The sequence below is a fragment of the Nansenia antarctica genome, assembly GCF_963989245.1.
Source record: "Nansenia antarctica genome assembly, chromosome: 1".
Taxonomy (NCBI): domain Eukaryota; kingdom Metazoa; phylum Chordata; class Actinopteri; order Argentiniformes; family Microstomatidae; genus Nansenia; species Nansenia antarctica.
Genome location: NC_137674.1, coordinates 89,523,693 through 89,547,040, shown reverse-complemented (window position 1 = coordinate 89,547,040; position 23,348 = coordinate 89,523,693). Strand labels below are relative to the sequence as shown.

General features: G+C 46.5%; 1 protein-coding gene across 1 annotated transcript in view; it reads left to right on the top strand.

The window, feature by feature from the left end:
- Window positions 1–1,646: 1,646 nt before the first annotated feature.
- LOC308153881 (cell adhesion molecule 2-like) overlaps window positions 1,647–23,348 on the top strand; it is a gene marked incomplete at both ends in the record, with an annotated part of 48,120 nt that continues 26,418 nt past the window's right edge. Inside the window, 6 exons of the mRNA XM_080527065.1 lie at window positions 1,647–1,848; window positions 8,494–8,691; window positions 11,790–11,927; window positions 19,249–19,428; window positions 21,360–21,450; window positions 22,612–22,790. Of these exons, the coding sequence (XP_080383191.1) occupies window positions 1,647–1,848; window positions 8,494–8,691; window positions 11,790–11,927; window positions 19,249–19,428; window positions 21,360–21,450; window positions 22,612–22,790 (988 nt within the window). The remainder of the gene's footprint in view (window positions 1,849–8,493; window positions 8,692–11,789; window positions 11,928–19,248; window positions 19,429–21,359; window positions 21,451–22,611; window positions 22,791–23,348) is intronic.

Below are 23,348 nucleotides of genomic sequence, written 5' to 3'. Positions count from 1 at the left end.
GTCCAGTTGGAGTATCATCATCAGACAAGCTTGTGAAAAAGGCGGGTTCAGTGGTGGGAAGGAGTCTGGACTCTCTGGGGACGGTGGTGGAGAGAAGGATGAGGAGCAAGCTGCTGTCCATCAGGGGCAATCCCAACCACCCCCTCCATCATGTCCTCACTGGGCAAACCAGCAGCCGCCGCAGAGGGCGGTTCATTTCAGTACGCTCCCGGACGGAGCGCTATAAAAATATTTAGACTGTTTAACAGCAATTAAAGTAGTAGTCGGGGTCAAGGCTCCTGAATTGTATCGAATTGAATCTGTATTTATTTATTTATTTTAATCACCATCATTACTTTTTACTATTTTAATATCATAGCTGTAGCCATCATTTTACCCATTTTTTATCATGATCTTACTGTTTTTATACTATACATGGCTGGCCCAGTATTGTTGTCTGTCCTTTATGTTGTGTTGTCATGTGTTGTTTTTAGAGAGTGGCGTGGCAAACTGAATTTCCCCACGGGGATAAATAAAGTATAATTGAATAATTGAATCAGCTCTGTGGGGTCTCTGAGAGCCCAGGCAGGAACAATTGCTGTCTAGACCAAGGCCCTGTTCCTGCCCTTAATTGCAGCCACATGGGTGATGCAGAAGAGCCCCCTGCCTGCAACAATGGACCTGCAGCCCTGCCAGAATCACACACAGAGTCACCGACCAGCGTCATCCAGCTTCAGAAACACAGTCTAATTGCAGGTGGTGGAGCCCCTGCCTGGAGCAGGGTTGTACAAGGACACTCTGCCACAGCTGAAGGACTGACTCTACCACCGGAACATCAACATGTTCCCAGTTATTTGGGGCGAAATGTGTGTTTGCTTTTGAGCCAGGTACAGGAGGTATGTTAGGAAGTATTTTCTAATTTGTACAGGTACAAGCAAGGGCAAAAGTTTGGTTTGGGAAGTGGGGGGGGAAGATTTATTTTTTACATTTGAAAGTAAAATGCATCAATTTGGTGCACTTTGAGGGCAGAATTAAGAGGCTAGATCTATGAAGAACTACACACATCACTCTGTTGACAAGCATAAACGGTTGTGCTATAACCAGCAAGCACATCAAAAGACGAAGCTTAATAATAAACACATTCATAAATACAGATTTCAGAAAGCTCTGAAATCAGTTAATTTACGGACGGTCAGTTAAAAGTATTTACAAACTAACTGTAAACATGCTGGACACCAACAGTAACATTACTATTTAGGTGGTAGCCAACAATTTTACGTTATCGTGTTAAAAAGTGGGGGGGACAGAATCTAGGTTTTAAAAAGTGGGGGGGACATGTGCCCCCTGTCCCTAGTGGAGATTACGCCCCTGGGTACAAGAGTACAATGATTAGGCTTAGGTTCTTCAACATTGGCATTGGCAGCAAGATACAAAATCAACAATAACTGAATAAAGTAAAATAAGTCAAGTAAGTAAGTAGAAAGTAAGTGATGAAGTGATGGTAGTTGTACTACAGCAGGACCAGCAAAGTGCTGTACCGGTTACAGTATGATGAAATGCGATATCATGCAATATTCAATATAGTACAGATATGGTACAGTACAGGTCAGCTAGGAGTCAGGTAGTGTTCAAGTAATGAGGTGAAATTCAATATGCAGCAGAAAGTGATGGTTCAGTTCTACACGTCCATCATGGAGTCCATCCTCAGCTCATCCATCTCTGTCTGGTTCGCTGCTCCACTGCCAAGGACAGAGGCAGACTACAGAGGATTATATGGCAGCCGAGAAGGTCATCAGGCTGCAACCTGCCATCTGTCCTGGACCTGTTCCTCTCCAGGACCAGAAAGAGACCTCTTCAACTCCAGGACCAGTAAGAGAGCTGTTCCTCTCCAGGACCAGTAAGAGACCTGTTCAACTCCAGGACCAGTAAGAGAGCTGTTCAACTCCAGGACCAGTAAGAGAGCTGTTCCTCTCCAGGACCAGTAAGAGACCTGTTCAACTCCAGGACCAGTAAGAGAGCTGTTCAACTCCAGGACCAGTAAGAGAGCTGTTCCTCTCCAGGACCAGTAAGAGACCTGTTCAACTCCAGGACCAGTAAGAGACCTGTTCTACTCCAGGACCAGTAAGAGAGCTGTTCTACTCCAGGACCAGTAAGAGAGCTGTTCTACTCCAGGACCAGTAAGAGAGCTGTTCTACTCCAGGACCAGTAAGAGAGCTGTTCCCCTCAGGACCAGTAAGAGAGCTGTTCTACTCCAGGACCAGTAAGAGAGCTGTTCCAGGACCAGTAAGAGAGCTGTTCCACTCCAGGACCAGTAAGAGACCTGTTCTACTCCAGGACCAGTAAGAGAGCTGTTCCTCTCCAGGACCAGTAAGAGACCTGTTCTACTCCAGGACCAGTAAGAGAGCTGTTCCACTCCCGGACCAGTAAGAGAGATGTTCCAGGACCAGTAAGAGAGCTGTTCCTCTCCAGGACCAGTAAGAGACCTGTTCTACTCCAGGACGAGTAAGAGAGCTGTTCTACTCCAGGACCAGTAAGAGAGCTGTTCCACTCCAGGACCAGTAAGAGAGCTGTTCCCCTCAGGACCAGTAAGAGAGCTGTTCTACTCCAGGACCAGTAAGAGAGATGTTCCAGGACCAGTAAGAGAGCTGTTCCAGGACCAGTAAGAGAGATGTTCTACTCCAGGACCAGTAAGAGACCTGTTCAGGACCAGTAAGAGACCTGTTCCAGGACCAGTAAGAGAGCTGTTCCAGGACCAGTAAGAGAGATGTTCTACTCCAGGACCAGTAAGAGACCTGTTCCAGGACCAGTAAGAGAGCTGTTCTAGGACCAGTAAGAGAGCTGTTCTAGGACCAGTAAGAGAGCTGTTCGGGGCGGCTGTGGCACAGGAGGTAGAGCCGCCGTCTAATGATCACAAGGTTGGCAGATCGGCGGTTCGAGCCCCAGCTGGCCACATGTCGAAGTGTCCTTGGGCAAGACACTGAACCCCAAATTGCTCCCAGTGAGTGGGCCAGCACCTTGCATGGTAGCTTGCCGCCATTGGTGTGTGAATGTGTGTGTGAATGGGTGAATGAGAGGCCGTTGTAAAGCGCTTTGGAGCAGCTTTGGAGCAGCAAAAAAGGAGCTATATAAGTGCAGTCCATTTACCATTTACCATAGTGCACATACCCCTGTACACACACCCTGTACACACACCCCTGTACACACACCCCTGTACACACACCCCTGTACACACACACCCTGTACACACACCCCTGCACACACACCCTGTACACACACCCCTGTACACACACCCTGTACACACACCCCTGTACACACACCCTGTACACACACCCCTGTACACACACCCTGTACACACACCCTGCACACACACCCTGCACACACACCCCTATACACACACCCCTGTACACACACCCTGTACACACACCCCTGTACACACACCCTGTACACACACCCTATACACACACCCTGTACACACACCCCTGTACACACACCCCTATACACACACCCCTTTACACACACCCTGTACACACACCCCTGTACACACACCCCTGCACACACCCTGTACACACACCCTGTACACACACCCTGTACACACACCCTGTACACACACCCTGTACACACACCCCTGTACACACACCCTGTACACACACCCCTGTACACATACCCCTGTACACACACCCCTATACACACACCCCTGCCATGTAGCCAGGCTGGAGACACACAAGGTCAGGCTCAGAGTGATGTCGCCTCCTAAGCACAACGAACAGCGCCGGTCGGGGGAAATGGACCTTTTCATCACGTTGATTTCCTAAAACACCGGGAAAAGAGTTCTGTGAGCCGCTGGCGTCTGGGTCTGATTGTGACGGATCTGCCTGAGGTCTGAGGCCCGGCGCTGGGCTGGACTCTGCAAGGATAGCCGGGGAATAAAAGTCCCTGGGCCGTTGAAAAGCCTCCGTTTTACACACAGGCAAAGCTGCTTTAGAGCATTATGAAAAAGAGTGCAAGTTTTTTATGGGTGAATATTTATTTTCGCAATTGCTGTTTGACTCTAGCCGGCATACAGGAGCCAGAAAGCTCATTTTAGAGGAAAGCTGCATTCCATCTCATTGAATAAGACAAGTTCGTTTTTTATTATTCCCAAAATCCCACATACTTTCGCACTTTTATGGGAGTACGCAAGCTTTAGAAACGAGGCCTCAGGTCAAAGACACTTCTGACAAACTCTAACACCTCAAACACCTTCCCCAGAGTCACACAGCGGGTCAGCATCTGGGAGGAGAAAAGCACACAGACCCCGTCTCTCCCTGTCTCCCCCCTCCTTTACCCTGTCTCTCCCCATCTCCCCCCTCTCTGCTCTGTGTGTGTGTGAGAGAGATGGAGGGATGAGGGCCAGGGGAAGTGTGTCATCTGGTCCAACACTTCCATCCCGGCTGTTCCGTATCTCTGAGCCCCTGTGCCGTGTTCACTTAGACACAACCACCTTTCCTCTGCCTCCCTCCCTCCCTCAATCCCTCCCTCCTTCCTTCCAACCTAAAGCGTTGTGTGGTGTTCTGTGCCAGAAGCCTCGGGGCGTTTTGTAATAGTTTAACATCCTGGGCTGTTCAGCTGTAGAGATGAGCCAGGCAGCTTTGTTTTCTAGGATGCAACTCAACAATGATAAGACTTGTTTTTTTCTTTTTTAATTAAGCCCCAAAGCGCCGAGCTGAGCTAGTTCTCTCTGACTGCCTGAGCCAATCACTTAGCTGCTCCAGTCTGCAGTCTTACTTTGCCTCAGTTTGATCCTTAGCCGTTATTAAACACAGTACTGTAATAAAGAGGCATTTGTAAAACTTTGTTTGATTTTTTTCATTTGATTTTGGCAGTGAATACATCCTACAGCAGAGAGGGTTTTAACCAAAACAAGCGGACGAGCTCATATAACTCCTGTTCTAGAGACTCTACACTGGCTTCCTGTTAAGTTCAGAATAGATTTCAAGATCCTTCTGCTTGTTTATAAAGCTCTCACTGGCACAGCACCAGAATATGTTAAGAAGACCTTTTGCTAGCATATCAGCCCAATAGAGCTCTCAGGTCTTTTGCTAGCATATCAGCCCAATAGAGCTCTCAGGTCTTCTGTTAGCATATCAGCCCATTAGAGCTCTCAGGTCTTCTGACGCTGGTTTTCTCTGTTTACCACATGTACAAAAGAAGAGATTTGGTGAGGCTGCATTCTCATTTTATGCTCCAGATTGTGTCTCACTGCTAGTTTACATTAGGGATGCAACCTCAGCACATATGTCCAAGTCAAGACTAAAAACCCATCTTTTTAATATTGCCTTTAAATGACTAAATGATGATTATATAATGATTGAAGCACTTTGAGCTGCAACATTTGCAGGAAAAGTGCTATACAAATAAAGTTATTATTATTATTATTAATAATAATAATATCATTATTATTATCCTCATCAAGACCCATGTCTATGGATGCAGTGTGCTGTATGTGCCTTATGTAAAATAATCTGATAGAATTACTTCAAGGTGGATGAGTGTGTGTGTGTGTGTGGGGGGGGGGGGGTGGTTCCCAAGAGAAGTCAGGATTAAGAATGTGTAATTAATTAAATGAAGAGCACTTTCTTAGTTTTGCCTGTTTTAACCTGCTGTGGCTTTCGCTCTTGTATTGTGTTTTATTGTGTTTCATCCTTGTTATGTAAAGCACTTTGTGACCCTTGGTCTGGGAAAGGTGCTGTATAAATACATTTTACTCACTTACTTACTTACTTACTTACTTACTTACCAACCGACCGACCTACCTACCTACCTACCTACCTACCTACTTACCTACTTACCTACTTACTTACTTACCTACTTACTTACTTACTTACTTACTTACTTACTTACTTACTTACTTACTTACTTACTTACTTACTTACTAGCTCCATCGTCACACCTGAACGAACACACCGTGTCACTGCCGAGTCCAACTGTTTCAACAAGCCCAAACGTTGTATCTTCATAGGGGAAAGAATATTCAGATAATAATTATAATAATACATTAGACTTATATAGCGCTTTTCTAGACACTCAAAGACTCTTTACAAACTGAAAAGATCGAGTAGTATTAGTAAAAAGAAACTAAACATAAATAGAAGAAAGTATAGGGGCCTAATGAAGGTAGTGCTGGGGACACATGGGAAGGGGAGGGGGAGAGGGTTAACTGGTGAAAGCAAGCTTGAAGAGGTGGGTTTTGAGGGCCTGTTTAAATGTTGGCAGGGTGTTGGCCTGTTTGATGTGGTTGGGAAGGGCAGATAAACAGTGAACAGGCATATGATGTGAATGAATACACCAAGGGCACCTATATCTATACGGTATCGCTAACAAGTCTGCGATGCATTCAATCCACTGAGAAGCTGTCTGAATGTTAATTTACTACTTCACACGTTAATAATTAAATTCGATTGAGTTGGTTAATGCACCTTTGGGAAGTCTCATTTTCAGCTGGTGCCTCATTAGTTTCGAGCACAAAAGGACATGATGGTCATCAACTGACGTCACTGCCTGTCCTTGAGGTGGTGAGTGGCTGAGGACTAGGAGGTAGAGGCTGTGTCTCAGGAGGTAGAGGCTGTGTCTCAGGAGGTAGAGGCTGTGTCTCAGGAGGTAGAGGCTGTGTCTCAGGAGGTAGAGGCTGTGTCTCAGGAGGTAGAGGCTGTGTCTCAGGAGGTAGAGGCTGTGTCTCAGGAGGTAGAGGCTGTGTCTCAGGAGGTAGAGGCTGTGTCTCAGGAGGTAGAGGCTGTGTCTCAGGAGGTAGAGGCTGTGTCTCAGGAGGTAGAGGCTGTGTCTCAGGAGGTAGAGGTTGTGTCTCAGGAGGTAGAGGCTGTGTCTCAGGAGGTAGAGGCTGTGTCTCAGGAGGTAGAGGCTGTGTCTCAGGAGGTAGAGGCTGTGTCTCAGGAGGTAGAGGCTGTGTCTCCGGAGGTAGAGGCTGTGTCTCAGGAGGTAGAGGCTGTGTCTCAGGAGGTAGAGGCTGTGTCTCAGGAGGTAGAGGCTGTGTCTCAGGAGGTAGAGGCTGTGTCTCAGGAGGTAGAGGCTGTGTCTCAGGAGGTAGAGGCTGTGTCTCAGGAGGTAGAGGTTGTGTCTCAGGAGGTAGAGGCTGTGTCTCAGGAGGTAGAGGCTGTGTCTCAGGAGGTAGAGGCTGGTGGAGGTAGAGGCTGGTGGAGGTAGAGGCTGTGTCTCAGGAGGTAGAGGCTGGTGGAGGTAGATGCTGTGTCTCAGGAGGTAGAGACTAGTGGAGGTAGAGGCTGTGTCTCAGGAGGTAGAGGCTGTGTCTCAGGAGGTAGAGCCTGCGTCTAATGATCGCAAAGGTCAGCGGATCGGCATTTCGAACCCCGGTTGGCCACATGTCGAGGTGTCCTTGGGCAAGACACTGAACCCCAAATTGCTCCCCTAATGAGCGGGCCGGCGCCTTGCATGGTAGCTTGCCGCCACTGGTGTGTGAATGGGTGAATGAGAGGCCGTTGTAAAGCGCTTTGGAATAAGGAGCCATATAAGTCAGTCCATTTGAGGATGGCTGACTCACTGTCATTAGGTCTGTCTCTCTCACAGCCCTGAGGGACAACAGGATTGAGCTGTGTCTTATGTCTGTGATGTTTTTATCTCCTATAGTTCTGTTTTATGTGATGTTTTTATGTCCTGTAGTTCTGTTTTAAACTCATTGTTTATAACATCTGAGGCCGTATTTCCCCTGTGGATTTACCTGCCCAGGGACTGCTGATGTCATTTAGCTACCCAGCTAATTCAGGGAGAGTCAATGACTGTCCCTTTTAAATAAACAAAAAAAAAATATTATTATGTCTGTCTCTCTCCCAGCCCTGAGGGACAACAGGACTCACTCTGTCTCTGTCTCTCTCAAAGACACTGAGGACAACAGGACTCACTCTGTCTCTGTCTCTCTCAATGACACTGAGGGACAATAGGACTCATTCTGACTCTGTCTCTCTCAAAGACACTGAGGGACAATAGGACTTATTCTGACTCTGTCTCTGTCTCTCTCAAAGACACTGAGGGACAATAGGACTCATTCTGACTCTGTCTCTCTCAAAGACACTGAGGGACAATAGGACTCATTCTGACTCTGTCTTTCTCAAAGACACTGAGGGACAATAGGACTCATTCTGACTCTGTCTCTCTCAAAGACACTGAGGGACAATAGGACTCATTCTGACTCTGTCTCTCTCAAAGACACTGAGGGACAATAGGACTCATTCTGACTCTGTCTCTCTCAAAGACACTGAGGGACAATAGGACTCATTCTGACTCTGTCTCTGTCAAAGACACTGAGGGACAACAGGACTCACTCTGACTCTTTCTCTGTCTCTCTCAAAGACACTGAGGGACAACAGGACTCATTCTGACTCTGTCTCTGTCTCTCTCAAAGACACTGAGGGACAACAGGACTCACTCTGACTCTTTCTCTGTCTCTCTCAAAGACACTGAGGGACAACAGGACTCACTCTGACTCTTTCTCTGTCTCTGTCCCAGCCCTGAGGGACAATAGGACTCACTCTGTCTCTGTCTCTGTCCCAGCCCTGAGGGACAACAGGATTGAGCTGGTGCACGCGTCGTGGCAGGAGCTGACCATCAGCATCGGAGACGTCAGCCTGTCAGACGAGGGCCAGTACACCTGCTCCCTCTTCACCATGCCGGTCAGGACCACCAAGGCCTTCCTCACCGTCCTGGGTCAGTCTCCTCCTGTCTGTCTGTCTGTCTGTCTGTCTGTCTGTCTCTCTGTCCTGGGTGAGTCTCTTGTCTGTCTGTCTGTCTGAATGAATGAATGAATCGTTTAATGACCACACGACCTAGGTCGGTGGAATTTGTTTTCGGTACAGGTGGAAAGCTCAATACAGCAGTGTCAAAAAAACATACACACATTGCACATAACTATCACATGGACATGTACACACATAACCACAAGACAAGAACATATTTACAATTTATAAAATGCAGTACGTGGGTAGTACAGGGTTATTGCAGTGGGTCAGGTGTTGAGAGTCCTTATAGCAGAGGGGAAAAACTGTTTTTGAAACGGGATGTTTTGGTGGCCAGGGATCGGTAGCGCCGTCCAGAGGGCAACAGTTGAAACAGGTGGTGAGCAGGGTGGAACAGAGATAATTTTATGTGCTCTATTTGTGGTGCGTTTGAGATATAGTGATTCAACTGATGGGAGAGGGGTGCCGATGATCTTGGATGATTTTCTTACTATTCGCTGTAGTTTTCTTTTTGATTTACTGTCCGAGCTGCCGTACCAGACTGTGATGGATGAGGTGAGTATGCTCTCAATGATGGCGGTGTAGAACTGAAGGAGGAGGTTTTGTTTTGAATTTTTTGAGCTGTCTGAGAAAGAATAGTCATTGGTGAGCTTTTTTGGTGATGAAGTCTGTGTTGGTGTTCCATTTGAGGGAGTTACTGATGTGAGTGCCAAGGAATTTGAAAGAGTCCGTTATGGTTATGGGTTCTCCAAAGATGTTGATGTTTTTTTTTGGGGGGGGGGGGGGGCTGTGCCTGAAGTCTACGATGAGTTCTTGTGTCTTCTGTCTGTCTGTCCTGGGTGAGTCTCCTGTCTGTCTGTCTGTCTGTCTCTCCGTCCTGGGTGAGTCTCCTGTCTGTCTGTCTGTCTGTCTCACCGTCCTGGGTCAGTCTCCTGTCTGTCTGTCTGTCTGTCTCTCTGTCCTGGGTGAGTCTCCTCCTGTCTGTCTGTCTGTCCTGGGTCAGTCTCCTGTCTGTCTGTCTGTCTGTCTGTATCTCTGTCTGTCTGTCTGTCTGTCTGTCTCTCTCTGTCTGTCTGTCTGTCCTGAGTGAGTCTCCTGTCTGTCTGTCTGTATCTCTGTTTGTCTGTCTGTCTGTCCTGGGTCAGTCTCCTGTCTGTCTGTCTGTCTGTCTGTCTGTATCTCTCTCTGTCTCTCTCTGTCTGTCTGTCTGTCTGTATCTCTCTCTGTCTCTGTCTGTCTGTCTGTCTGTATCTCTCTCTGTCTGTCTGTCTGTCTGTCTGTCTGTATCTCTGTCCTGGGTGAGTCTCCTGTCTGTCTGTCTGTCTGTCTGTCTGTATCTCTGTCTGTCTGTCTGTATCTCTGTCTGTCTGTCTGTCCTGGGTCAGTCTCCTGTCTGTCTGTCTGTCTGTATCTCTCTCTGTCTGTCTGTCTGTCTGTCCTGGGTGAGTCTCCTGTCTGTCTGTATCTCTGTCTGTCTGTCTGTCTGTCTGTCTGTCCTGGGTCAGTCTCCTGTCTGTCTGTCTGTATCTCTGCCTGTCTGTCTCTCTGTCCTGGGTGAGTCTCCTGTCTGTCTGTCTGTCTGTATCTCTGTCTGTCTGTCTCTCTGTCCTGGGTGAGTCTCCTGTCTGTCTGTCTGTCTGTCCTGGGTCAGTCTCCTGTCTGTCTGTCTGTCTGTCTGTCTGTATCTCTGTCTGTCTGTCTGTCTCTCTGTCCTGGGTGAGTCTCCTGTCTGTCTGTCTGTATCTCTGTCTGTCTGTCTCTCTGTCCTGGGTGAGTCTCCTGTCTGTCTGTCTGTCTGTCTGTCTGTCTGTCTGTATTTCTGTCTGTCTGTCTCTCTGTCCTGGGTGAGTCTCCTGTCTGTCTGTCTGTCTGTCTGTTCTGTCTGTCTGTCTGTCTGTCTGTCTGTCTGTCTGTCTGTCTGTCTGTTCTGGCTGAGTCTCCTCCACCTCAGCTGTCCAACCACACACCACTAATTATCTTAACCTCAGACTACAGCATCTAACACTAAAACAGCCATGGGTGGGGTCATGTTGGTCATCATGAGTAAAAAATGTTTATATCTTTGCACTCGATCAAATTTCAGGACCCTCCTTTCATGACTTTTCCTAGATGTGCGTTCTACCACCCAGTATCTTTACATTTTCTAAATCACATCAGGATAAGCTAGTATGAAGCTATTTCACAGTTCTGTGTAGTACAGTTATGAGCTATGTACAGTGAGGTAGTTTATGTACAGTGAGGTAGTTTATGTACAGTGAGGTAGTTTATGTACAGTGAGGTAGGTTATGTACAGTGATGTAGGTTATGTACAGTGAGGTAGTTTATGTACAGTAGATGTACAGTATCTAATGTGCAGAAGTATAAAGAAGCTATGTCAGGAGACATAGTTCTAAGGCAGTAATGTAAACATCAGTAGGTCAAAGGTTATAGAGTGATCACATTAACCAGGGATGAGCAGCTATCAAGTAGAGAGGGTGGGCAATAGCTCAGTGGGGTGTGTACGTACCTACAGTACATGTAACTCCCTCCAAGCACGTCAAACACAAGTGGCTTTCTTCTACTGATGTATTGGTTTTATTCATCTCCAACAGCACCGTGAAAACTATAAGAACAAACATTCACAGTTAGCTTTGCTAGCATAACAACATAACATCGCATGTACAACACAGTTCAATACAAATTAAATACACACAGAACGTAAATACCTCGTTGGCTGCATGCTATAAAGGGAATGCTGTCTATGAATCTGTAGTCTTGGAAGCTAGCTGTTCCTGCCGCAGCAAGTCCAGAACAACAGCCGCTCCTGGCTCAAAGTGCGCCGCCATTATCAAAAACAGCAACGGAGAAAGGCCCACTGACGCGTGATTTCCCAAACCACGCGAGAGCAGACCAAACGAGACCACACCACACAAATCACCAGAAACAAACAACAACATTCAAACACCAACAAGCAGACAACATGCTAACCAATATAAATGCCTTGTCAACTGTCCACACGAAATGGGTGGCTACAGCTACAGTACACATGCTGATGTTTGTGTAAAACTGCCATGTCGTCTTGTCCTGCAGGCGTCCCAGAGAGACCAGAGATCACCGGGTTCACCAGGCCGGCCACGGAGGGAGACCTGATCACCCTCACCTGCTCCTCCTCCGGCAGCAAACCGGCCGCTCACATCCGCTGGTTCAGGAACGACCAGGAAATCCAAGGTACGTTTGTTTGTTTGTTTGTTTGTTTATTAGGATCCCCGTTAGCTAATGCCATGACATTAGCTAGTCTTCCGATACATATCGGAAACATTTTCAACATTATATACATACAGACAATTGTAAACATTGTACACATACATACATCATCATCATCATCAAGGTATGTTACAGTCTAGTTACCTCCTCTGAAGAGCTAGACAGGGTTGAGGGGTGTGTTCATGTCCACAATTTACTTGTTAGTGTTGTTTTCCTATAAAAGAGAACCGGTATAAACCCCCTTGAAACACTGTAATCACTTTCTTATGCTATTATATCTGGTCTCTGTGTTTTCTAGAATAGGTGGTGAAACTGAAACAGTCAATTATGAATACCCTCCTCCTCCTCATTGTTTTTTTTTTTTTAGCAGCCCAACCATAGAAGCATTTATGTTTTCTCATCTGAGCAGGAACCTCAGATGACCTCGTGCCTAACGTGGCTCTTTAATGCGATCTGCCTCGTCTGAGGAAGACCAGACGTGACAGTTGCTCTTTATTGAAGATTTGTAGGAGGGAGCGTTTCCTCTCTGCTCTGCCCAGCGTGGCAGGGTGATTGATGTGGAGGGGGAGCTGTGATACCGGCCTCCCAGCAGCCTCTCTTGTTGAGATGAGAGGCACGTAAGCCAGCTAGCGAACGGGCTCCTGGCAGGACAACCCGGGCCTGCTGTCAGTCTCAATAGCGTTGAAAATGAACTCTCTCTCTCTTTCTTTCTCCTGCTTTTATAAGACTCTTTTCTATAAGATCTCTACTTTGAAAGGAGGAGAATATCTGCTCTCAAGAATTACAAGATTAGGAGTCGCACACATAACACGGCTAATAGAGTAACACTGCTAATGCTGTATACTGTAGTATATAACGCTACACTGTATACTGTAGTATATAACGCTACACTGTATACTGTAGTGTGGTACGTAGTGAACGACCTACAACAACAAACTCTACTACTTGTGTGCGGCTGTTCTCAGGAGGTAGAGGCTGTGTCTCAGGAGGTAGAGGCTGGTGGAGGTAGAGGCTGTGTCTCAGGAGGTAGAGGCTGTGTCTCAGGAGGTAGAGCCTGGTGGAGGTAGAGACTGTGTCTCAGGAGGTAGAGGCTGTGTCTCAGGAGGTAGAGGCTGTGTCTCAGGAGGTAGAGGCTGATGGAGGTCGAAGCTGTGTCTCAGGAGGTAGAGGCTGGTGGAGGTAGAGCAGGGGTGCTCACACTTTTTGGAACCAAGATCTACTTTTCAAGTAGCCAGTCTGCCAAGATCTACCAGTCTAGTTTCAACATCGCAAACGTACATGCACGTACTACAAACACACACACACACACACACACACACACACACACACACACACACACACACACACACAGTTCCCAGCCTGCATAGTAAACTCACAATACACTTTCCCTCTCTCTGTCACACAGCCACAGGAGAAGACCATCACAAACCCTCCCTCTTTGCTATTCTCGCTCACACACATTCACACACACACACACACACACACACACACACACACACACACACATTTGCCAGTCTGCATAGGGAGCCATAGCACAAACCCTCCCTCTCTCTCCCTCTCTCTCTCTCACTCTCTTACACACACACACACACACACACACTCACTTTCTCTCACTCACACACTGACAGCCAGTCTGCAGTACCATAGCCAACTACTGATCCAACACACAGAAAAGTAAACCAGATACAAAACAGGTAGTTCCCTAGTTTGAAAGGAGGAAATAAATGCATTTCTCTACCTTAGTGGGAGACCTGGCACTGGGAGGAGGCAGCTAGTTTCTAGTAGTCAGGGCTGTAGGAGCTGGTTGCAAGGTGTCATCAGCCACTGTGGATCTGTCATCGAAAAGGCAATCTGCAGCCTCGAGAAACTTTTTTCACAATTTCGCCGTCTTTGAATGACTTCTTGTGTTTAACAAGAACGTGACTGACGCGATAAGAAGCTATCGTTACAGCCGTACGTTTTCGCTCTTTTGCCACATTTCCCTTCTTCGAAACAGCCATCGTAGATTTGCTGATCAGACAGACGCATTTCCAATATCACATCGTGTAAAAAAGTCCTCCTCCCATTCTGGATGGATGTTATACGTTATTGGTTTCTTACTTGGTCCAGCTTCCCCACTCATTTGTATAGCCTTTATTTAGTATTATATAGTAAATAGTAGAAATTGGAAGGCTAACTAGTTAATTAGTCTCGCCGGTATTTTGTAGTTGGCGCTGTTGACTGCGCATGCGTGGTGAACCTGTGTTAGGTGTAGGTGAAAAGATCAGATCGCAGACTGGCTTACCTGTACGTCAATCAAGTGGCAAAAGCCATAGTGAGGATGGATGATAGGCGAACTTTTATTTATTTATTTTATTTTATTTTATTTTCCGTTTTGTTCAATGCCATGCGATCTACCCATACTACCTTTGCGATCGACCGGACGTATTGGGCACCCCTGAGGTAGAGGCTGTGTCTCAGGAGGTAGAGTAGCCGTCTAATGATCACAAGGTTGGCAGATCAGTGGTTCGAGCCCCGGCTGGCCACATGTTGACACAGTGAAACAGTTCATAGATATATCCCAGTTATTGACCATGAATTATCTGTTCTCCTTCAGATTAATTTTATTTATTTATTTTACTTTTTGACACTTTTAATCAGTGCTAGTGCTAGCTGGAGACACTCACTGAGGGCCAGTTTCACAGACAAGGCTTAAGCCTAATCCTGGACTAAAAAGCATCTTCAATGGAGATTTTACATTGAAAGTGTGATTTAGTCCAGGACTAGGCTTAAGCCTTGTCTGTGAAACCGGCCCTCATCAGACACTCAAACACTCAAACAGTCTACAGCTGTTAAGATCAAACCAACCAAGTGGTGAAAAAAGCGCAACGCCGCCTCTTCAATCTCAGGCGGCTGAAAATGTTTGACGTAAGGCCCAAGATACTGGGGGTCTTGTTATTATGTTTATGTTTCATCAAGTTGTTTCATATCATTGTGGATGACCACAAGATAAAAATGCCCATTCTGTTTGCAACAAAGGACTTAGATTTCCCTAGCTAGTCATTTCATTCACTACACAAAAGTCTATCGCTACAAATGAAGAACTCTTTTTTTCTACCTAAAAGTGTACACCTCGGTGTCAGAGAGAGGTAGAGAGTGCAGAGGTGTAGTGGGTAACTTAATCTCCATGTCAAAGTGTCAAAGAATAGAAATGTCAGTCAATGATGTGAATCTAAGCCTTTGGCAGACACTGTTTGAAAGGTTTTACTTTACTGAGGAGTATGCTGGCAGCAGAATGCTCTGCTGTTGGTGCCTCAGAGGCAGACCATTGCTTCCAGCGCCTTCAATCAGTTTTATCCCCAAGGGGAGGCCCTGCTACAAGCCTCTAAGACAACATCCCTACGGCATCACGACAAACTCCAAATGTTGCTGTCGTCTGTTTGCTTGCACATGACACCGTTGGGTAATTTAGTTAGTTAATCTAGTCTAGTGGACTCTCTAGCCTATGCCTAAAACAATATTTTATCTACATTTACATTCATTCACATTCCTGAATATGTATTTGCTTTAGTTCCCACAATAAAGTGACACTTCTTTGCTCCTTGGAGCTTTTGGTTAAAAGTCATTTCACCACCTCCTGTGTGTGCCATGTCCTTAATCTTCCCAAAGCTGCTCCTCTCCTCTCCGTGCTCTCTGGGAGACACTGGCAATGCACCCTGGGAAACAGAGTGACACCCCGCTGTGGTTCTCTTGACACTGCAGGCAGGTAGAAAGCGGGGGAAGTGTGCTTTAGGCACGGGGGGGGGGGGGGGGTCAGCTCTCTACTCTCTACACCAGTGGTCTTCAACCGGGGGTCCGCGACCCCTAGGGGGTCCGCAGAGGTACTGCAGGGGGTCCGCCAAATGTTTTCAGAATATTTAACAATTTTCACCAAAATAATTTGTGACAATTAAAAAATATAACAAAAGTTATATTGAGTAAACTAATAATAGGCAATTAATAGGCAATAATAAGCTACTTTTGACAAAAAACTATTTACAATAAAAATGTACTATTTACTATTTGCATTATGGGTAATGACCCGAGGCACTGTTGAAGCTGAGTGTTGATTAAACTGGTTGAGTTAAACGAGCGCAAGTTGTCCGAGTCCAATAATGATATTATAACTTCACATTATTAGTTACTACTATTAATTAGTGAAGCAGGATGGATACATTTGTAACAGTAACGAGACCTCGAGCTCGAGATCCAACGGCTAGGCCTACTCCTTCCACCTCGGCCCCAGCAGCGCCTGCCCCAGGGGCAGATAAACGTAAAAGAGAAAAGTCCCGAAAATATTCAGAAGTGTACCTAAAGTTTGGATTTACTTTCATAGAAACCGAAGGAGTGGAATTGCCGGTGTGTGTTGTTTGTGCGGCGACGCTCTCAAACGAAAGCATGAAGCCATCAAAGCTGCAACGACACTTTGAGACGAATCATGGCCACTTACAAGATAAAGCACTGGACTACTTTCAGGCTCGTCTGCACTCTCTCCAAGGCCAACAGACAATGATAAGAAAATCTGCGAAAGTCGGTGAGCTTGCTTTGAAAGCCTCATATCAAGTTGCTCTTCGCGTTGCCCAGTGTAAAAAGCCATACACAATTGCAGAAGATTTGATATTGCCTGCGGCCACTGATATGTGCAAGACCATGTTTGGGAGTGATGGATATGGATATGCAGAAAAGTTGAAGACTGTCAGACACAACAATTGCACGACCCATTGTCAGACACAACAATTGCTCGGCGAATTGGTGAAATGGCATCGGATGTGAGGGTGCAGTTAATTGAGAAAATTACAAACGGCGGAGGCATTTGCACTCCAATTGGATGAATCAGTGGACATGTCCAAAGACGCACAGCTCTTGGCATTTGTGCGCTTTGTTGACCAAGACGAAATGTAAATGTGAATGAATAAATGAAATGTGTGAAGAGTTCTTGTTTTGTAAGAAGCTTCCTGAACGCATAACAAGTGCTGAAATGTTCAAAGTGATTGATGACTTTTTCGGTGAAAATGACGTACGTTGGGCAAAATGTGTCGCGGTGTGTACCGACGGTGCGCGCGCTATGACTGGGCAAAAGAGTGGACTGATGGCGCTTGTCAGAAAAGTCGCCCCCAAAGTGATGTGGACTCACTGCATGCTGCACAGAGAATCCCTCGCCGCTAAAGAAGTGAGTGCTGAGTTTGCCGATGTTATGGACACTGTTGTAAAGGCTGTACATTTTATTAAGAAGAGTGCCCTACAAACTTGCCTCTTCGCTTCTTTATGCGCCGCTACAGGAGAGGAACACACAGCGCTCCTTTACCATTCAGAAGTCAGATGGCTTTCCCGTTGATCCGTATTGGCACGAGTATTTGAATTACGCACAGCTATCCACGAATTTCTAATTGGCCAAAACCGCGCGGAGCTGGCTGCGCATTTCATCGACAATGCCTGGGTCTTTAAACTGGCATATCTGGCGGACGTTTTCGCAGAGTTGAACCGGCTGAACAGTTCTATGCAGGGCCGCAATACACACGCCATTCAGCTGTATGATAAGATGGAAGGCTTCCTGAAAAAAACGAAAAGATGGAGAGAGCGCGTCAGGGGAGATAACATCTCCATGTTTCCATCAGTGGAGGAGTTGGCGGATTCCGCGGTGATCTCGCCTGATGTGAAACGCGCAATTGGTAATCACTTGGAGGCACTTGAATGGCAATTCGAAAAATATTTTTCTGAGACTGAGTCCTGGAGAAAGGACAAGACCTGGATACAGTTTCCTTTCAAAGAGAATGCACCCGACGGCTCAAATCTGACAGCCGCTGAGGAAGATCAGCTGATCGACCTAACCACAGATAGTACACACAAGCATGTGTACGAGTCAAAGCCACTGATCCAGTTCTGGATCCATTGCCAAAAATTCTTCCCACAACTGACAGCAAAGGCCATGGTGAGCCTCTTGCCTTTTGCAACCACATATCTTTGCGAAAGTGGATTCTCCTCCCTCACCCACCTGAAGAGCAAATACCGTTCAAGACTGCAGCCTGAGGATGACATGATGCTCTGCCTGACAACCTCCATCTCCCCCAGAATAGACAAGATGTGTACCACCCAGCAGGGCCAGTTATCTCACTGAGGTAAGCATACCTGACTTCCTGAAGCTAAATGTTTAATTGTTGAATAATAATAATAGAAAATATAAGCCTCATCAACAATAATAATAATAATAACCAATAATAATTATGCATGAACGTTTTATCAATCATAAACACATATAGGTTAATAACCCAGTAATTAGCCTGTTACTTATTAATTTTCCCTTGTGACCTGACCCCCTGCCTGTCTGCCGACTACTCCTCCTGTCTGACCCCCTGCCTGTCTGCCGACTACTCCACCTGCCTGCCGACCATTCTTCCTGCTTGATTCCCCACCTGTCTGCCGACCCTTCCTCCTGCCTGACCTCCCGCCTGCCTGACGACCCACCTGCCTATTCCCATCAGCCTTGTTACTAGAAATAAACCTTTATTATTTAACTCTTACCTGTTCACCTGTGTCTGCGTTTGGGTCCTACCTCTGGTCGTGGCAAAATAGGTTAATAAGGTGAATAACGTTATTATAGGCCTTAAAATGTGACATAAAAAAAAAAAAAAGTATTACAGGAGAGAAAAATGTATTACATGTGGGGGTCCCTGTTCTGGTTGTCTCTCGTCCAAGGGGTCCTTGGGCTGAAAAGGTTGAAGACCCCTGCTCTACACCACACAGCCCAGAGCCACTGATATTTCTTTCTGATTATCCATGCTCTACTCCAGACTCTAGAATGTAGTATCCCACGGCCTGCCAACCACAAAGTAAATTAGCTTAGCACTTTGTCAGATGTGATATTGTTGTGGTACCAATATTTACGATAATTGGGGGACTCACTAAAATGTACCTTGAAAATTTGCTAGAATACACTCTAGTGGACAGGGTTACAGCTTCTCTCTAAGGTCAAGTGAGCCAAGAAGCAGAAGCTTGAAACTAGAAAACACATTAGTTAATTCCTCAGAAATGATTTACTACTATTGTGTCTTTGTTTCTGTACACGTCAAATACTAAAGATAAGAAGGACAAAAGATAACAGATAAAATATATCGGAGGGTACGGGTAGGGCGGTGGGGGAGAAGGAAGGAAGTCAGTCAGGTAAGGGGGGTAAAGGTAAAACTGTCCTCCTGTGTGTGTGTGTGTGTGTGTGTGTGTGTGTGTGTGTGTGTGTGTGTGTGTGTGTGTGCGCGTGTGTGTGTGTGTGCAGGCAGCAGGGAGGTGAACGCCACGGGCAGGTCGTTCACGGTGAGGAGCCGCCTGCAGCTGGAGGTCGACCGGCGGGACGACGGCGCCGCGTACACCTGCGGCGTGGACCACGTCTCCCTGGCAACCAACCCCTACCTGACCTCTAACCCCTACCTGGTCACTGAGGTGCTGGAGGTGCACTGTGAGTACTGTCCCTGACCTCTAACCCCTACCTGACCTCTAACCCCTACCTGACCTGTAACCCCTACCTGGTCACTGAGGTCCTGGAGGTGCACTGTGAGTAGCCTACCTGACCTCTGACCCCTACCTGACCTGTAACCCCTACCTGACCTCTAACCCCTACCTGACCTCTAACCCCTACCTGACCTCTAACCCCTACCTGGTCACTGAGGTCCTGGAGGTGCACTGTGAGTACGGTACCTGACCTCTGACCCCTACCTGACCTCTAACCCCTACACAGCAGAGGTTCATAGCATCGTCGCTAGGAGCTATTCACCACATCATAGCTAGGAGCTATTCATCACATCATAGCTAGGAGCTGTTCATCACATCATAGCTAGGAGCTGTTCATCACATCATAGGGGGTCATCCCTATGTTCCCCAGGTCCTATGTTCACAGGTCCTATGTTCCCTGGGTCCTATGTTCCCTGGTCCTATGTTCCCCAGGTCCTATGTTCCCTGGTCCTATGTTCCCCAGGTCCTATGTTCCCCAGGTCCTATGTTCCCCGGGTCCTATGTTCCCCAGGTCCTATTTTCCCCTGGTCCTATGTTCCCCAGGTCCTTCCCCAGGGAACATAGGACCCAGGGAACATAGGACCAGGGAACATAGGACCCGGGGAACACAGGACCAGGGGAACATAGGACCCAGGGAACATAGGACCTGGGGAACATAGGACCCAGGGAACATAGGACCTGGTAGAACATAGGACCTTGGGAACATAGGACCTGGGGAAAATAGGACCTGGGGAACATAGGACCTGGGGAACATAGGACCTGGGGAACATAGGACACGGGGAACATAGGACCAGGGAACATAGGACCCAGGGAACATAGGACCAGGGAAGATAGGACCTGGGGAACATAGGACCCAGGGAACATAGGACCTGGGGAACATAGGACCCAGGGAACATAAGACCAGGGAACATAGGACCCAGGGAACATAGGACCCAGGGAACATAGGACCAGGGAACATAGGACCCAGGGAACATAGGACCAGGGAACATAGGACCCAGGGAACATAGGACCAGGGAACATAGGACCCAGGGAACATAGGACCAGGGAACATAGGACCCGGGGAACATACTTTTTCGGGAGGGAGCTAAGGTACCTGGGAACATAGAACCCTGGGAAGATACAGTAGGTACGCTCCCCATCATAGCTAGGAGCTGTGAGCACACACCAGAGGTTAAGGTGGAGTATTAGGTTAAGATGGGGGCAAATACTGGGCTTCAGAGTACATCAAGGGTACATCTTTCACTGTACATGGGATTAAAACAGGATTAGGTATCAAGTAAGGGATTAGGAGACAGACAGAACTAGGATTTGGGTCAGAGCTAACAACAGTGTGTTGGGGAAAGTAACAGTTGCATACTTTTAGGTTTAGAGAACGTGTGACACGTTCTCATGCTTTGGTCCTCACGGCGGGATCTGATGTAATGATCTGACTTTTCTTTCTAAAAATGTGAATACATTTTCGCTAGTCAACTAACACAGCTTGTTTTGTGAGCCTGCTAACAATGTAAAGTAGTGTTGTAGTTAACTAGGTAACAATGTAAAGTAGTATTCTAGTTAACTAGGTAACAATGTAAAGTAGTGTTGTAGTTAACTAGGTAACAATGTAAAGTTAGCTAGCTAACTAGGTAGCAGTGGGGATTACTCACCCAATCCATTGCGTTGTTGCAGTATTTAGGCTCGACTAGCGAGTTTCTGTTGTGATTCTCAACAACGTTGAAATGTAAAGTCCGAACATTTTGATTGGTTGCCGACGTGCTGACCAAATGATCAGACTGTGTCACATATTGATATGTTATGATATTGATATGTTATGATATTGATATGTTATCATATTGGTATGTTATATTTATGAGTATTGTCTTTGTCTCTCGTCCACAGACGCGCCGCGTGTGGAGATCACACACTCCCTAATCATCCCACAGGAGGGACAGTACTTTAAACTGGAGTGTGTGTCCAAAGGAAACCCTTTGTGAGTTATGAATAACTGTCACCTCACTTTGTAAATAAAACAAACTGTAGACAGACAGCTAATATACGCTACTGTGATAGAAAGTGTGAATAGATGAAAATATAAATCTGTTCTCGATATTTTATTTGTAATGTTTTAGCGTACCATGATTAAGGAGCAACAATAATTCATAACATTTCTCAAATGAACATTTTCCATGCTTTGAGAAAACTTTACAACGAGGTACAACTTGTAAGGATCATGCATTTGTGGAATGAGCAACACAGCTAACCGTGTGGGTAGCGGCCCAAAGAAATGTGCCAAAATCCCCTGCAATATTCTTCTGTTGGTATTCACTCTCGTGTGCTGGCAGGTGTATGCCAGTCACAGGTGTGTGTGATATTCTGGAGCCAGTGGCAACACTCGCCCCCACAGAGCCAGGATCATCACAGAGCACCTCCAGAATGTGGGAGTGGAGAGGGTGGAATGGCCTGCCGTGAGTCCAGACCTCAACCCAATTGAACACTTGTGGGATCAGCTTGGGTGTGCTGTACGTGCCCGAGTGACCAACGCAACCATGTTGGCTGACTTGCGGCAAATCCTGGTTGAGGAATGGGATGCCGTCCCACAGCAGTGTGTGACCAGGCTGGTGACCAGCATGAGGAGGAGGAGCCAAGCTGTTGTGACTGCGTATGGATCTTCCACACGCTACTGAGGTCCCTAACAGTGTAAAATTAATAAAGTGTAAAAATGGCCAATATGTGTTGTTTTTTCCTTATTACTGTGGGACAGTGCAATCATCCAATCCACCAAGCAACTCAAAACAAGAGTGAATACCAACAAAATATTGCAGGGGATTTTGGCACAATGTTTTTGGGTCGCTACCCACACGTTTAGCTGTGTTGCTCATTCCACGAATGCATGATCCTTACAAGTTGTACCTCGTTGTAATGGTGACTAATCAGGCTTTCCAACGATATAAAATACGATACCAATTGGTATTATTAAAGGGGAGGAATAATCGACCGAAATAACGTTTCCAAACTTTTTTTGAGGAGTTCACATACAGTAGACAACACATACTGTCAAACATTAGACCTTTTTTTGTACAACAAACGTTCACCAACAACTCTACCTGTCAGTATAACACAATCTGTCTCTGCGTCCTGTCCTGTCCTCCAGGCCTGAGCCGGTGCTGTGGTCTAAGGATGGCGGGGAGCTGCCTGACGTGGAGCGTATGATCGTGGAGGGCCGGGAGCTCACCTTCACCTCGCTCAACAAGACTGACAACGGCACCTACCGCTGTGAGGCCAGCAACCACCTGGGCACCAGCGGGGCCCAATATGTCCTGTTTGTATATGGTGAGTCAGCTGTTTGTATATCGTTAGCTATATCGTTAGCTTAATGTTAACTAATAAATGGCGCTGTAGAACTGTTGTATAAAAGCAATATCACACTCAAGGTCGTGCTGTTATACTGAATATCAGCACGGCTGTGATTGTCTTCCTACTCGGCCTGCGGCCTTGTACCTACGACCCAATCACAGCCGTGCTGATATTCAGTATAACAGCACGACCTCTTGTGTGATATTGCTTAAATAATGCACAGTGAATCAGCAGTGTTAGGAGAGTAGAGTTAGGCACAGTGGCGGGCGGTGCATTTCACACCTAGGCCTTCAGTGATGTCCGACACAGTCCTACCTGAATTATTCTACCTCTTAATACCATCATTATGACGCCATGGCTCTAGAAACTAGACAGAAACACAGTATAACCGGGCGTTGCATCACCTTAACATAATCAGACAAGTACAACAGAGTTATATTAATATTTCCGAAGCATTTTTAATCAATAAATCCGCATTTACAATGAAGAGTGTGATCTTTAAGATCGCTTCGCTTGGATACTGTCAAAACTTTT